General features: G+C 44.4%; 1 protein-coding gene across 3 annotated transcripts in view; it reads right to left on the bottom strand.

Annotated features, from left to right (window-relative positions):
• The window catches only part of CASTOR2 (cytosolic arginine sensor for mTORC1 subunit 2), a 121,997-nt gene extending 118,510 nt beyond the window's left edge, over positions 1–3,487 (bottom strand). For 2 of the 3 annotated variants that reach the window (XM_039732920.1, XM_039732922.1), the window contains exon 1: positions 3,308–3,473. In XM_039732920.1, coding sequence (XP_039588854.1) covers positions 3,308–3,420 — 113 coding nt within the window. In that variant the 5' untranslated portion in view covers positions 3,421–3,473. Of the gene's footprint in view, positions 1–3,307 lie in introns of all 3 variants that reach the window. The other variant, XM_039732924.1, reaches the window with a different exon arrangement.
• Between the last annotated feature and the right edge of the window lie 8,661 nt (positions 3,488–12,148).

Raw genomic sequence — 12,148 nt, 5'->3', positions numbered from 1 at the left:
CCTGGTGCTATTAGCACCATGCCCTAACCAACACAATCAATAAAACACCAGAACGGTGATGACAGCAACAGCAAAAACATTAGACACATGCAAATCTTCAGCATGCCACTAAAAAAGACAGGGATCACTCCTCCACTGGGGTGCCTGGCAGAGCCTGCTGAAATCAGTAGGCCTGCACTGACAAAAGCAGAACACCAAGAGCACAGTCCTCAATGTAACTACTTAGCAGTTCCACTATTATTTATTCCCAGACGACCTCTCTTAATTCAACTTTGCATAAAATACCTCATGCCTAACTTAAAGTTATGATTAAGAGTATTTTTCTTTTAGCTCAGTTCAGCCCACTATTTCATTCACTACTGGTACCACCTCTTCACCATGTTAGCTGCTGTCTTGCTTCTGGCCATCAGAATAGTCTCAAAATTGCTGTTCCCTGTACCAGAAAATATTGCTATTGTAACAGAAGCTAAATTAAAACACTTGTGTCATGAACAAGGGCAAGAGTGTGAGAGCGTGGCAAAAGGCCAAGTAAAAAGGGAGATTTGTTACTTTTCCTTCCCAAGGGGTTTAAGAAAAATGTGCAAGATTAAAAAAATAACTGTTCCAGCCCTTTTCCCTGATGTATGACAACATGAAAGAGACTCTCCAAATCACTTCTCACAGGAGGCTGTGTAAAACCCCTAGTTTCTTGCATGACTAACATAAGAATACTAATGATGTCATTGTCACCCCTTTGGATCACAGCTGTCCTACAAATCATTACTTCTTACTGGCAGCCTCGAAGCACGAGTAAAACTCTGTTTAAAGTCTCACAGGGAAAAACGTAGGTGATGTGGTAACTGGTATCTTTGCTATCTCTTTAGAACAGATTAGCAGGGATGTGGACTACCGCCCTCCCTCTTTCACTCCCCTGAGGGATTCTTTGCACATGGGGTGTGTGAGAGAGGAGATTTGTCTTGCACCCTTTTAAAAAGTTGTTGACTTTTGAGCATATTCACTTTCTAAAGGAGGAGGAAAGAGAAACAGTGGGGTCATAAATTTATAGTTACATCTCCCAGAGACCCTCATCTTACTTTTGAGCATATTCACTTTCTAAAGGAGGAGGAAAGAGAAACAGTTCTTAGTTACATCTCCCAGATACCCTCATCTTATACACATGATGTTGATCAGAGAAGATCCGTGGGGCAGGGTCCTTGTTTGCCCCAGGGCATGCAGAAGCACTCAGGAGAAAGCGTTTCAGTGCTGTCAGTTGTCTCAAGAATGACACAAACAAGCTTCCCCTGCATCTCTACTGTCTGCAAAAATAACAAAATTAACAAAAGGGAAATAAAGAGAAGTTTCCCATGCCAACAAATCATTCCACAAACATCTGTTGTTCCTGATCAGTGAGATTCCATGGAAGGTAAGGAAAGATTGATACTCAGAGTGTATATGTTAAAAGACAACACAGCAACCAGAGACAACACAAAACTGTCAGGTGCTGCACCCAAAAGCTGGACAAATCCCAAAAGATAACCCCTTTGGGGTTATCTTACTGCCCTGACCCTTTCACAGCTCTCTAACACTGAAAACATGAAATGTAATGGGAAACAAAAAGGCAACAGGACCATCCCTGAAGTTCAAAAAATAAAAATAAAAATAAATAATAAAAAATCCCAAACAAACAGAAAAAGCCCCATGAAACTCCAGCCTATGCGTTAAGAGTGACAGATTAAAGACTTCATTGTTGACAGTAAAAGTGACATTTTAAGCATGGGAGAGGAAGCAACAAGACCTTCAAAAAATCAGCAGCAACTTTCAATTACAATGAAACAATACATAAAAATAGAAGCTTAAGACTGAGGACCCTTTAATGCCCTATGGAGCATTCGGGGACAACAGTAAACAAGGTGCTGATATACTTTACACTGCAAACAATGTCAGCAGAAAGCCAAATGGGACAAGCCCCAAATCAGAGTGAAATTTCAAGGCATGAAGTTAGAGATAAAGGGCTGTAATCAAATTACACCACAAATGGGTCCATTCATCTGCAAGCATTTAAACAGAGAGCATTGAATTACAGTTTGAAATAAAACAAATTAATTTGCTTTCTATTCTTAAATATCTATTCATTATTTTCCTACTGCCAAAGAAAATTTCCCACCTTAATACAAGAATGAATGTGGGGAGAAAACTGAAATACTAATTATCAGGCAGGAAAAACAAGAAGAGTTTGAATTGTGTTATTTACATTCCCATTTCTCTTTCTGAATAGCGTGAAGTCAACAAACTAAGTGAAGACAGAAGAATCTGCAATTGCAATTCAAGTTGTTTTGTGCAAAAGGCCTAGCACCTTACGTACATCCAACAAACTGGCCACAGTATTTTCTTTCCTCCCCCTAAATAAAAAAATAATTCTGACAGTGCTTTCAGTGCGTTCCACTATGCTTTTCTTTTTCCCGAAAGCTACCACAACCCAAGTGAGTTAACAGCACAATATTTAAGCGCAGGGCATGCATCGCCCCTCGTCCTCCCCCAGTTTGGCAGCGCTGGAGAAGCTCCTTTTAAACCAACCCGCGTGTGGAGGACCCGCTCTTTTTGTAAGCGCTGCAAGGAACAACAATCCGGGGGGTGAAAAAAAAAAAAAAACACCAAAAAATAGCAAACCCTAACAAAAACAGAGAGAGCGAGAGAGGAAAAAGCCCAGCAGCACTCCTCCTCCTCCTCGGGCTGCTGTTGTTGCCTTTGTTGTCCGGCGGGCGCCCCGAGCCTGCGGCCGGCCCGGCCGGGCCCCCACCTGCTCCCATTCATCGGCCGGGCAGGAGGAGCCCGGGGGCTGCCCCCGAGCTGCCCGGGGACACCCCGAGCTCCAGCGCTGACCCTCAGCACCATCTCCCCGTCCTGGGATGGGGGGTGTGCGCAGGGAACACGCAGGTGTCCTCCTCGCCCCCCAAAATCCCTGCCCTCTGGCGAGGAGGGCGAGCCCCCCAGCCAGCAGCCTGAAGGAGGGTGCCACCACCCTGCCCCTTGGCAGGAAGGACGGTGACCCCCACCCCAACGCTGTCCCCTTGCAAAGAGGGGTGTCCCCCATCCCAGGACCCTGCTTTATTTTTCCCCCCCAAGGAGGAGAGCACCCATCAACCCACCCCCTTCCCCAGGAGGTTGCCCTGCTCCCTCAAAGGCAGATGCCCCCCAGCCCAGCCCCTGGGAGAGGAGCAGGGTGCCCTGCCAGCACGCAGTCCCCTGGTAGCAAGGGGGATGCGCCCCCAACCCTGTCCCCTCGCAGGGGGGACACCCCCTCCCCCGCTGCCCCATCCCCAGCACCTACCTCGTCTTAGAGGACAGGAAAGCAAGTTTGATTAATCCATAGGTAAACAACTGGATGCTCTCCTTGGCTATGCTGGCCACTCTGAGCCTGTGCTCTAGGATGTGCAGTTCCATCTTTTCCTCTTTCTCATTTGTAGTTCATCTATCCCTGGGGTTTATGTTGTGTTTTTGAAGCGGCACGCCGGGACTTGGAGTCCGCGCCGCCACCGCCGGGGCCGCCCCGCCCCTCGCTGAGGGCGCCCGGCCGGCCCCACACCCCGCCCGCCCTCAGGGACGGTCATTTCAAACAATCGCAAAGCGTTAAAGCGAGCATCAGCGCCTGTAAGGGTGTTGTTTTGGTTTGTTTAATTTTCTTTTGTACTTATCGGCTTGCTGGAAAATCTTTCACAAGCCAAAAACTAGCAGGAAGGAGAACTTTGGAAGTTTCATTAACAGCAGGGGAAATACTCAAACCGTACCTTGTTCATTCCTTCATGTGGCAGATGGGAAATCCTTGTCTATTTCACTGTGCGGCAAAAATAATGTGGGAAAAAAAGTCTGCTTGGCATGTGAGTGTTACAGAGGCAAGATGACAGCTGTCAGGAACATAAAAGTGGCCCTGTGTGTGCTGTAATGCTGGAAGGGTGGGCGGCTGGAAAGGTGAACTGGACGGCTGGAAAGGTGAATTGAACGGCTGGAAGGGCGAATTGGGCGGCTGGAAGGGTGAACTGGGTGGCTGGAAGGTGAATTGGGTGGCTGGAAGGGTGAATTGGACGGCTGGAAGGGTGAACTGTTTGTCCCCGTTCTTGCCCGGGGGGGGGGGGGGGGGGGTTTTTTTGTCGGTGGCTTTTTTTTTTTTTTTTTTTTCTTTTTCCCCTCCCCGCTTCCGTCTGTCCCTTCCCAGCTCCGGGGGCAGGAGCAGGGGATGAGGGAGCAGAGGGTGCAAAAGTTGTAGCGGCGGGGAGGCCGGCGGGGCGCGGAGCGGAGCAGCGGAGCCCGGAGTGCCGAGCAGCTGGTGCTCGCTGGAACAAACAACTTGCCACTCGGTGAACTGGACGGCTGGAAAGGTGAATTGGGCGGCTGGAAAGGTGAACTGGACGGCTGGAAAGGTGAATTGAACGGCTGGAAGGGCGAATTGGGCGGCTGGAAGGGTGAACTGGGTGGCTGGAAGGTGAATTGGGTGGCTGGAAGGGTGAATTGGACGGCTGGAAGGGTGAACTGTTTGTCCCCGTTCTTGCCCCTCTCCTCAACACAAGGAGGCAGAGTGGAGGCAGCAAGGCATGGGCCTCCAAACCAGTCCCAGAAATGGGATTGCTCCGGGTGCCCCAGGTGTGAGCACCTCTGCACTGCACCACTGACCAACTGCTGTTAAATTCAGCCTCGGGGGATTAATAAAACAGGGCTTAGGAAATAAAACTGGTTCCGCTGCTGTACAAGGGTCCCTCTGACTTCAGATCACAGATTCTGCTGTGAACACACCACCAGCACCTGGTCACTATGGCCCTTTTCACCAAAAGATTTCAAATAAGCTTTTCAAAGACCATCAAGAGAAATCTTTCTGTTCTACACAGGGAAACTGAGTCATGGGATGTGGCCAAGGGCCCAAGATAAGAGCTCAGCCAGCCAAATCCCACTCCAAGTGACTCCTCCCCCTACAGAGCAAGAAGAGCTTCTTCAGCTGTAAGTTAGGTTTTTTAGGGTCTGTTGTGTTGCAGAAATCCCTTGTCTGGAGATAAGCTTCCAAAACCAGGATTTCCAAGCCCTTTCTGTTCTGTTAATTCCCATGGGATGGCTGCGTTTTTCCCCTGGACATGTCTGTTCTTCCTCTGTCTGTGGCAATACTCCTCAAAGGCTCTCTTAATTTTGCTATATCCAAAAAAGAAAAACTTGAAATTTGAGGCATTCGTATTGATAGCTTGTCAAAATCATTTAGAGTAAATGCAACCAACACAAAGTATCAAATCTCTACTTAGTTTTTAAAAAGCTAGTAGAAAGACTAGTTTTCCTTCATGGCCTCACAGTTCAGATGACTCTAGGCATTGCATTTTAGGAAGCTGAAGAGGATTTTTAATCTGTTTCCACTTCCAGTTGAAGGTCTTGGACTTCAAAGCTCTGAGTGTGTCTGTGGCCAGCTACAAAAAATGCCTGCAACTGCATCTACAAGTCACAGAGATACATACCTGTGTCCTCTGGGACAATGCAGACCACAGAGTGCAGAAGGAAGCAGCCAGTGACAAAATATATACACACCGTCTTGGTTGCTGGGATCTTCCAGAGGAAATCACACAAATGTAGCCTGAATCATTTCTAGGAAATGCTGAAAACTTTCCTGTTTTAAGAGATTTTTCCATCATAGTCAGGACACCATTCACAACTCTTCCCCTTCCCACATAGAGAAAAATATGTTGCCCCCCAGCAGAGCTTTCTCAGCCCAGTCCAGACACTCCAGGAAGGCCACCAGGGATTATGCTATTACAGACTAATTACCACAGAAAATGCTTACATAAAACAATGAGAAAGTTAAAACGGACCCAAAGGTAAAATCTGTGGGAACCTTTTGAACAAGCAACTCATCAGAGACTTTGTTCTCCCTGCAGGGAAGGAGAAAAGGAGGCCCTGAGTTAGTCATCTGTATTTACTAAAAAAAAAAAAAAAAAAAAAGCAGCAACAAGCAAAAAAATCCCACCCCCCGAGCCCACAAAACACAAAAATACTTCTTCATTTTGTGAATTTACATCTGGTGCTCTCCAAAACTGCAATGTCTTTTCTGGGTCTGTTCAGCTGCTACAGATTTCCAAGTCTTCCAAAGAAGCCCTAAAGGCCTTTGGCCTAGAAACTCCGACCTCATGGCTACTGTGAACCTTCACACAGTTGACTGTAGGAAGCATTAGGAAAATATAAAGCCCTACCAACACTCAGTAAAATTTTCTACACATGAAAAATATGTCTAGCTCAGCACAGGCAAATTTTTCAAGAGCAGGCAACCTGGCAATTAGCCAAAATACTAATAAGGGCCCCCTCCTCCAGCTGACATTAGTATTCAAATCTCTCTCTCCCTTGTTGCCAGGTACATCTGGGAGATTCTATGCAGGGAGCAGCCTAGAATGTGTTGTTAGTATACATAACATACTATAGTATTTTTTGATTACTGCAATTTCAAGTTTGCCATATTTTTGCAGCTTGGGAGGACTCAGTTGGCCCAGGCCAGGCACAGAGCAAGGACCTGTTGTGCAAGATGATATAACTGCCCATTTTTACTAAAACCAAAACTCATTCCCTGCCCACGCAGCTTGCAGTGTCAGGTACCACAGCACATGCTGGGCAGGCAGGGCTCAGGAATGGGGAGCTTGGACAAGAACAAAGGCAGAGGAGATAGCAGCAAAACAAATCTCACCAGGCTCTTTGAGTCATCTCCTGCCTGGATGGCGAGCATAAGTCATAAGCAGATGAGATTTCTAAGTGCTCTGGGTCAAATACCACCCACAACACTAAGCAGAATTTGGGGGTTGAAGCTTTGAGGCCAGAGGTGGCGGGGGGTGTTTCTCCAGTAAAAAACAGAGACTGTACTTGGACCAACAGGGACTGCTCAGATATCCTGGCTTCTGCTCATGATCACAAGGACCTTTTGACTGATGAGTAGTGCAAGAGCCATCTCCTGCTTGCCCTGGAGCACTGTTTATCTGGAAGTGAGGTCCTCAGGCGGAGTGGATTATTTTATGAAAAACTTGAGCTCGAGGAGATGGGCTGCATTTTTGCCTTGAGCATTTCTCTCAGTGGCAACCAAGGTACAGTTCACCAACAGTTCTCTGGGAGACTCTGCTCTCCTGAGTCTGAAGTTTGGCTGAGAGCAAAATTTCTCATAAACTACACAGAAGTTCACCACCCAAGTGTCTGCATGCAATTTGCATTGAAACCACACTGAAACACTCAACAGCAATCAGCTTTGGCAAATAGAAATTGAGAATATGTAGAAATAGTTTAGGTGAAAGGAATGTAATTATGCACTGTGACGAACAGTTCATGAAGGTCAGCACTGCACACAGAGGAAAAATAAAGGAGAATCATGTCATCATGTTTTATGCAGTTACTACAAACTACAGCAGATATTTCAGTATTATTCTATTTAGATGGTGGAAATTGTTCTTAAATAATTTGTAGTCTTTTCTGACATAATGAAAAAGCCCAAAATTACTTTATTTAGTTCTCAAAGATGAAATTATGGTAGCCTTTTCCAGATGGAATTTAACATGCATTAACATACATTAATTGTATGTTAATTAAAAGTATCTAAAATTTTTGGCAATTAAACCTAATTTTTAAAAATAAATATAATTTAGATTAAATTATCTTTCATGATTTCCATGACATTGCACTGCTGCAAATCTAACATTGTTGTTGGTAGAATTATGCTCTTCCTTCAAAAAGATCTGAAGTTCAACAGCATCTTGACCTCTGACTAGAGCTCGTAACAGCTGCTAAGACCTAAAATAGTAGATAATAAAAGCCTAATGTGAATGATGTAATGGCAATACCCTGGATAAACATGCCCAAGGCAAAATGAATCCAGTGTCACAGTTGTTTGTACTAGCATTTGCTTTTCTTCAGTAGACAGAGCATATTAAGATCTTAGCACATCTGTAGTTCTGGTGTGAAACCAGGGTCAGTGTGCATTTCTGGGCTCCCTTTCAGACCCAGTACAGGGATACAGCAATTTGTTCCAGCTCCTAAGCTGTACTTTTGAGTTCAGACTCTGTTTAAAGGTTTGAGAACTGGAGGTACCTTCAGGTCAGTTGCTGATTCTGACCAAAAGGGAAGCCACAACATTTCTTTAGCAGCGTCAACCAGTTTGCTTGAGATGGAAGTTACTAAGTAACTATAATTATCTGGGAACTCCTTGCTGAAGTTAAACCGGCCTTTTCGACCCAGGGACGGTAATGCTTCTTTAGGCAAACAGGTAAACAAAGGCACAGAAAGGCAGGCAATGATCCCAGGTCACACCATTAGTTGTTATCATATTGGGAGAACAATTCATAGGCCACTGCTTGATCACGAGACCACTACAGGGTTGGCTGAGGCAGACAGACAGGATGGGTTTACAAGCTGCTAACACTTCAGTTAGCAGCTTGTAAACTTCACTTTAATCTCTTAAAGCAAAAAATCCCAGTTCTTTAAGAACAATCATGTGTAATATATTAAAATGAAAATAAAAATAAAAAAAAATTAAAAGAGGGAGAAAGCTTCTCAGAGGATCGTTTCTGAGCTTGCTTATGGAAAATTACTCATTTATTAAAAAGAGCCATTTATCAGACTAATTTCCTTCTAGTAACCAGAGACCTTTCAAAACTTGATTGCAGTTAATATGCCAGTGTTTCAAAGCATTTTATTCAACTATCCAATAAGATAGTAAAGACTTTAATCTACTGTTGAGGTACAAAATGGGCTGAGCAGGTAGCAGGGGTGCAGACGAAACTGTCCTGTGCTTCAGCTCCTCGGAGAGGCTAAGTCCTGCAGGAGAGCTGAGTCAAAGAATGTGCAGAGGCAGCTCTGTCTGTGCACAAAGTCACATTACCCCTAACCTAAACAGCACCAGAGAGCTCCATTAAACATTCACACACCAGCTTGCAAATGGAGATTATCCAACTAAACAGCTTGGTCAGGGAAGACAAAATGTCACAACTGCCCCACCTATGTTCTGTGCTTTGGTGATGCCTCACCAAAGAGGAAGAACAGAAAACAATGGGACTCCCAGTTCTGGCCTGGGGAAAGGAAGCTTTGGCACTTGTAATTACTGTCACGTAGCCTCTGGATAGAAGGGATGAAATTCAATGTACCTGTCATGTGTAGCTGGACATAGCAACTCCCAGATGCAGGACTCACCAACCACAAAGTACCTTGCCAAAACTCATATACCATAAAGTGGCAGGTTTGTATTGAACCCCTTTAAGCTAAGCAATATTTACTCAACTTTAGCCTGTGAGAAGCCAAACATAAATATTTGGTGTTGGTATTTTTATTCAATTCTTCCTTCTCTTAACTAATGTCTGGCAAAGCTTGTCCCTATCCTTGGAGATTATTTGGGTACAGCCACTCCTATGAAGCCCTTATTTTTATTTTACACTTAGATGCATTAAGAAGTTGAACCTTGACTTTGCTGGAAACATTCAAAGTCTAGAAGGTAAAATGATTAGTAACAGGAGGAAAAGTAGCCTGCATGTTGCTGAACTAAAACATCACATGAGACAGAAACTCGTAGTTTCCTAGCTAAGATGCTGATGCCACTGGTTTGTTGATCAGGTGAGCTACTTACACCTTTTTGCTGCAATAAGCATTATTGAAGCAGACCCAGTCCAGCTCATTATCTCTACACAATTTCAGATGAAGTTACTAAGGTCTTGTCCACTTTATGAATGCTGACAATCATTGTTGATTGTAAACTGAGAAAGCATGGCTCAGGATGTGGGAAAGACAACTTCACAACTACTAGGAGGTGTTAAAAATGACCTCATTTTCTCATTTACTTCTGGTACTGAAATAATCAGTTGATGAAAATACTCCCTCCCCCTCTCCCAGCTCCAGACTGCCAGCCTCCTGAAGATCAACACATCTGCAAATACATTCTGCAAACCTCAGGGAAGAAAGCCAGATTGCAGCCTGCCTTATCTCTTCTGACTGGCTGAATGTATTTCAGGCCTCAAGCATCACATGACTGTACATAACATATGAATACAATAACTAACATGGCTTTTATAACAGATCAGCAGGGATCAGCAGTGTTGAACAAACACCCTTATTTGCAAAAGCACCTTCCCAGCCCATGAAGCAGGTGACCTTGTCTCCCAAGGGTTACAGTGCAGAGTTAATGATCCACAAATTAAGGATTTGAAATTTATCCATAGCTCCCCTCTTAACCACACCATTTTGCACCAAATCAAATAAACACTGTCACTGCTCTATAGAAACCCAGTGCTGTAAGAGACACCAGAGTTCAGGAGGCAGTGGACAGTGCATTTTCTGCAAGAAGGGATCTGCTGGTGGGGAAAAGATTTCATGAGAAAGCACAGATCAGTATCTCGTTCAATGGCCTTTGTTGTACCTCCCACTGAAGAACACAGTGCATATCTCACTGTCTACTGTGTGACCAGGTAGGGCTCCACAGTGGCCTGAGGACTCCTAAAGACCAGTCCAATCTGTAAATTGTTAGTATTTTCCAGAAGCAGGTTTATACACACTGGAAAGATCTGATTGTACAGGACAGAATCCTTTATGCTTTGCTGGATCATGGGATTCACAAGATTTATTTCCGCATGAAATGCCATATGGAAAACCCCCCCTGTATATGGAAAAATCCCCTTTCCTCTTGCATTCTCCATAAACTACATCCCATATCTCAATGGTGAGAAGGCCTCATTTGCCCAAATATTTATAGAGTAACCTTAGGTGCACAGAAGGCAGTACACTTCTGACCAGACCATGCTTCTTTTACAACTGGTGTGGCTAAGTTGAGCTCACAGGGTCCTGTCATTGCCACTTGAAGACCCTCTGAATCTGTTGGTGAATATAACCTCTGGATAAAACCTTTGGACTTCTGACTTTGTGGGCCTGGAACAACATGTTCTTTCCTCGCTAGGGAGTTTTTGGCTGTGGCAGTGCATTTACTGCTGTTGAAGCTGGCTTTAGAAGCTGCAGCCTGCCCAAAGAGACTAATTCCTACACATTTGCTGTGCTAGTCAAAGCTTTTGTCTGGCCACAGGACTGACAGGGAGCTCCTGTGGTAGAAGTTCAACAAAGAGGACAAAACTGAATATTTTAAATCCACTCTACAGCCTGCCCTCTTTAGGAGAAGCTGAGGCAAGCAGGCAGGAATCAAAGTAAAGGAAGGTGGCTTTGCTTGGACAAAGTTGGTCATTTGTCTATAAAAGACAGCAAGCCTGAGCCAGCATGTCCTGGTCTGTCTTGGCAGAAGTTCTAATAGTGAAGCAGCCTAGTCTGTCCAACCACCTCCATTTCCTCCAGCACTTTATCAACATCCATTCCCTCGTGTTTGTCTCCAGCAGGGTCTTTTTTAGATGATTGCTTTGATACAAATGAGCCCTCCTGCAGCAATTTAGAAGATAAAGCCCAGTTGTTCTCATAGTTTCTAACATGGGGTCTGCCTTTAAATATCTCAACCCTTTTGATTCCAGACAGCAAATTCCAGCAAAAACTTGAAAATACTCTCCTCCTCTTGCCTGTCATACCAGCATTAAGTTTTTAAGCTATTGTTATCCCTTGAAAACAGGCTACAGCAGCATGCACAACAGTTCTCATGCACTTCATGAACTTGAAAATACTCTCCTCCTCTTGCCTGTCATACCAGCATTAATTTTTTAAGCTATTGTTATCCCTTGAAACAGCAGCATGCACAACAGTTCTCACGCACTTCATGAAGTTTAATAGTAGACACAGACCAATAACAAAATGAAGGCTGTACTAAAGAGACATTGAAACAACTAAACAGTTAGAAAATGTACACATATTTGCCTACAGCAGACCCACTTCTGTAACACTTGGAAATCATGTATGATAGTTTCAGGTTCCAATTTGCAAGTGCAAGAATCCTATAAATGTCATATCTATCAATAGGATGGACACCTCTGCAGAGAACTAGAAATGTGTTTTCACTTCCTCATATTGTGTGTTTCACCATGGTGACATAGGAATACTTTATGCTTGGATAATACACCATATTTGTAGGTTCATAGATGCTGCAAGGGAGGAGTTGCTGAAACCAATGCAGCAGTGAACATAAAGAGCTGTAGAACTGGATCATCTTGCCTTGAATGCTGTTTCACACAGTAACTCAAGGCAGAATATAAGAATATAA

This window comes from Passer montanus, unplaced genomic scaffold (assembly GCF_014805655.1).
Source record: "Passer montanus isolate IOZ18808 unplaced genomic scaffold, ASM1480565v1 scaffold81, whole genome shotgun sequence".
Classification (NCBI taxonomy): domain Eukaryota; kingdom Metazoa; phylum Chordata; class Aves; order Passeriformes; family Passeridae; genus Passer; species Passer montanus.
The sequence above is the reverse complement of the archived record's forward strand: the minus strand, read 5'-3'. Positions and strand labels throughout refer to the sequence as shown.